Raw genomic sequence first — 4352 nt, 5'->3', positions numbered from 1 at the left:
CATATGCTCGGCCCTAGCTACCTGTGCCTAATCCCAGCCACGACCCAGCCCCGCACTTGGAGTTGCGAGCTGCTGCTGAGGCTAGCAAGCCACACACTCCAAGTGCGGGCTGATAGCAGCTGTTGCCCCTTGGGTGCTGCGGTTGCTGCTAGCCATGGTGTGCTAGCACGCACCAGCCATCCAACCTTGGCTCGGCATGGTGCACATGCTAGCCACCTATGCTAGCAAATTATGCCCCTACCACTCGGATGCTCGGGGAATTCCGATGCTAGGGATGTTTTGGAAATATTGTCGATTTAATATTATTTGCACGCCTCGGCATTTATTATTTTTGACTCGACTTTTGACGCTCGGTTTCGACACTCTAGGCTCGAATTTCCGACGTCTAAATATTTAATACTCTGGCGACTAATTAATTTCTTCCGAATTAATTCGTCGAGTCGGTTCGTTAATTTGCTTGGGTGTGACCTGAAGGGTTCAGTCAAGATTAAGATGTAATATTAATTATGCATTAATATTACTTATCGGAAGCGGCCTCCCCCCAGGCATTCCGATCACTTGACCATACTGAATATATTAGCTTCTTAATAATTCTGAACCCACTATCGGAATAATACACTTGTTCGAAAGACACCATTCCTTTCACAAAAAAAACTTATTATCATTGATAATCATGAATTTTTGATATTAAGTTAACCATAACATTAATGATAAATTATTTATATAAAAAAATATTAAGTATAGTTAGCATTAATTAATAATTACATGAGTTACTAACAAATAATTAGTAAGTGTTACATTGGGTCTATTCACATTTACTTAATTTCAGTTTAGTTCAGTGCAATTCAGCTCTAATCAGTTCAATTCATTTCAGTTTAGTTCAGCTCCTAATTTTTCCTCTCTCATAAAATATTTAGTTCAGCTCCAATCAGTTCAGTTTAGTTCAGCTCCAATTAGTGCATTTCAGTTCAGTTCATTTCAGCTCAGCTCCAATCAGTTCAGGTCAGTTCAGTAAATGTGAACAGGACCATAGTTACCCAATTATTGCTTATAGAGGTTACCCGGTTTATAGGGGTTACTCGATCAGTGTTATATAGATAACTTTGTTCTAAGCGGTCACATGGTGTGATCATCCGCACACAAAACACGTTGATTGTGAATCAAAAATATTAATTAGCAGCGCATTTTCTGTGCCGCCACACCTTGTATAGCTTGTAAAATAAGGGAGTACATAGTATCCCCTGTTGTACTATCATAGTAACTGTTTAATAAATTTATTGAATAACCCCTAAATAACAAAATAATAAAGTAACCCTTACAACGCTAACAAACTAAAATAAAAAAAAAATTAAAAATTAAAAATTTAAATAAAATAAAAAAATAATCATAATAACAATAAAAAAAAAAGTAAAAAAAAAAAAAGAAAAAAAGAAAACCTTCTATTACTAAGTAACTCATAAGTAACCCTAACAGAATAATCCCTATAAAGCTAATTAGGTAACCACATGATAGTTGGCCACACATTGTGATCAGTCACATATAAAAGTTAGTGAATTCAATTAGAGGACTCATTGGAAAAAGCTTAAATTATTAAATAACAATAAAAATAAAATAAACAATGAAAACGTTGCCTCGTTTATCAAGCAGCCGTATTAGAAAACAATAGTTTGTTCTTCGAAACCAAAAGAAAACAATAATTTGTTGTTTAATATTATAAATTCTTTGTATTAAGATGTTATTGTATAAGGCGCACTCCAAATTTGATTTAACATCAATTTATGCAGTTATGCATGAATTATCCTTTTCATTCTAGAATACTGATTTGTAAAGTACTCACATTATAATTGCACTGTTATGATATTAATAATATATGCAACATTAAAGGTGAATGATTAGTTTTATATTTTCGTAGCAGTATTAGTTTAGAAAATTCTAACCTAATCATCATAATAATGAATTATTTAAGCATCAACTTCATAATTGCAATTCTGCAGTTTTCTTTGATTACTATATTTTATTTCGTTATAAAGATGTATCATATTGAACTCGTATCTTACGTCTAAGGGTGTTTGTTAGCACGATTGTCCTATAAATAACGACCAAACTACTCCATAATTTATATACATCTACTTAAAAAAAGGCAGAGTAAAAAATAACTGTAGAAAAAGAGAGAGATGAGCAACTTAAACATAAACAATGTTAATGAGGATGCTAATGAGCTACTTCAAGGCCAAGCTCAAGTGTTCAATCACTTGTTTGGCTTCGTCCATTCGCTAGCGATAAAATCGGCCGTAGAGCTCCGTATAGCCGATATCATACACTCCCATGGCCAACCAATGAGCTTGTCACACATAGCTTCGAAGCTAGACTCTACATCTCCTGATGTACCATGTCTTGCACGTCTCATGCAACTCCTAGCATGGAACAAAATCTTCACCGTTGATCATAATCCAAAATCGACATCAAAAGATGGAGGAGAGGCTTTGTATGGTCTTACTCCTACATCAAGATGGCTTTTACATGATAATGAGTTGAGCCTTGCTCCTATGTTTGTCACCTTCACCCACCCGTCGATGATGGCCCCGTGGCAAGAGATAGGCCGTTCGATCAACGAGGGTGGGACCGCTTTCGAGAAAGCCTATGGTGAAAGTATTTGGGAGAAGGGGTCCAAGGATGATGAGTTCAATAAGCTATTCAATACAGGAATGGCATCCGTTACTAAGACTATATTGGATGCTATATTGAGTGGGTATAAGGAAGGGTTTAGTAAACTTGAAGGAACCCTAGTTGATGTTGGTGGTGGTATTGGGAAAGCTGTGGCAAAAATTGTTGATGCCCACCCACATATTAAAGGAATCAATTTTGATCAGTCTCATGTTGTTGAAACCGCCCCTCAATTTCAAGGTATCACCCATGTTGGTGGTGACATGTTCAAGGAGATCCCTTCGGCCGACACCGTCTTTATCAAGGTACGTAAACTCTTATAACTCTTTTTTTTAAATTAAATAAATAAAATAAAAAGTAAATTATAGGGAAAAATAAGAAACGCCTCTCACAAGATCGTAGCCTACAAAATCGTAACTTAATTTATTAAAAAAACTTAAAATAAGAAAACTTGATGTCCATAAAGAGATCGATATCTTGATGCGTCGGATCCCAGAAAAGCAACATAATATTTTATAATTCACTGAACACTAGCCTATAATAGTCAGATTTCGTATTTTATTGAAGCATATATAGTTTGAAATGTCCCACATCGATAACAGAAAAAAAGGGTAACACATTTAATAAGACTAAAAGGTTACAACGATCTTTCAACTGATTATCATTTAGGACTTGTTCACATTTACTGAATTGAGATGAGCTGAAGTGAACTGAACTGATAAGAGCTTAACTGAACTGAACTGAACTGATTGGAACAGAATTGAACTGAACTGAACTGAAGTTAAGTAAATGTGAATAGGCCCTTAATTTCTACTTTCTAATTAGATGATACTTCTTTGGTCATGTAAAGCATACTTTCTCTTTTAGGAAAGAGTGTGACCTAGACTTGTATTTAACAACTTATAACATCATAAATATGGAGGACGGACCTAATTAAGCCTTCCAATCATTAATTATTTGTATTTTAGTTCGAGTGATATTATTATATCATTGAAATATTGTATAACCTATTTCTTTCTTAATTAATGCAGTCCGTTTTGCATGATTGGGGAGATGATGATTGCATCAAAATTTTGAAGAACTGTCAAAAGGCGGTATCCAAAAACAAAGGAAAGGTGATTATAGTAGACATAGTTCTAAATCCGGAAGGTAGAGGTCTTTTTGATGAAACAAAGTTAGGTTGTGATTTATTGATGATGGCACTTTGTGTTGGTGGCAAAGAGAGGACTCAACAACAGTGGAACAAACTGTTAAAGGAAGCTGGCTTTGCTCGTTACAACCTCATCACAATTCCTGCGTTTGTTTCAATTATTGAGGCTTTTCCTATAGAAAATTAATTAAACTATTGATGTCATGCTATCTTTTTCTTGTTTTGCCATTTATGTTTTCTTGTATTTACGCTCACCCACCCCTCTCACACAGGGATGGGGGTGGGTTGATTGTCGAATTGAATTAATAACAACTTTGTATTAGATATAAGCAGAGTTGTATGTTGGTTTAAAAAAATAAAAATAAAATAAAAATAAAAGTGTTGTGTGTTGATGTAACTATATAATGCTACATAAAATATAAGATTTCTTTTTAACTCGGATATTTTGTAAGCATGAAAAGCATGTGTATGTTATAATTGATTATTACAATTATATTGAATGACATTTGCAACATAAAATTTTATGGGTTTTTCTAAG

General features: G+C 34.5%; 1 protein-coding gene across 1 annotated transcript; it reads left to right on the top strand.

Moving 5' to 3' along the window:
* The first annotated feature begins 2174 nt into the window (after nucleotides 1-2174).
* Nucleotides 2175-4001, top strand: LOC145619674 ((R,S)-reticuline 7-O-methyltransferase-like). The gene is made up of 2 exons (XM_081674376.1): nucleotides 2175-2969; nucleotides 3696-4001. The coding sequence occupies exons 1-2, from the start codon at nucleotides 2175-2177 to the stop codon at nucleotides 3999-4001; spliced, it is 1101 nt and encodes a 366-aa protein (XP_081530502.1).
* The last annotated feature ends 351 nt before the right edge of the window (nucleotides 4002-4352 follow it).

Source organism: Chenopodium album, chromosome 27, assembly GCF_948465745.1.
Source record: "Chenopodium album chromosome 27, dcCheAlbu1.1, whole genome shotgun sequence".
Taxonomy (NCBI): domain Eukaryota; kingdom Viridiplantae; phylum Streptophyta; class Magnoliopsida; order Caryophyllales; family Amaranthaceae; genus Chenopodium; species Chenopodium album.
This window is presented reverse-complemented; position numbering and strand designations above follow the sequence as displayed.

Excerpts from the sequence above, each read along its gene's own strand:
- LOC145619674 (XM_081674376.1), top strand. The coding sequence starts at position 2,175 with ATGAGCAACTTAAACATAAACAATGTTAATGAGGATGCTAATGAGCTA. Across the intron at positions 2,970-3,695 it reads CCGACACCGTCTTTATCAAG|TCCGTTTTGCATGATTGGGG; the intron begins GTACGTAAACTC and ends TAATTAATGCAG.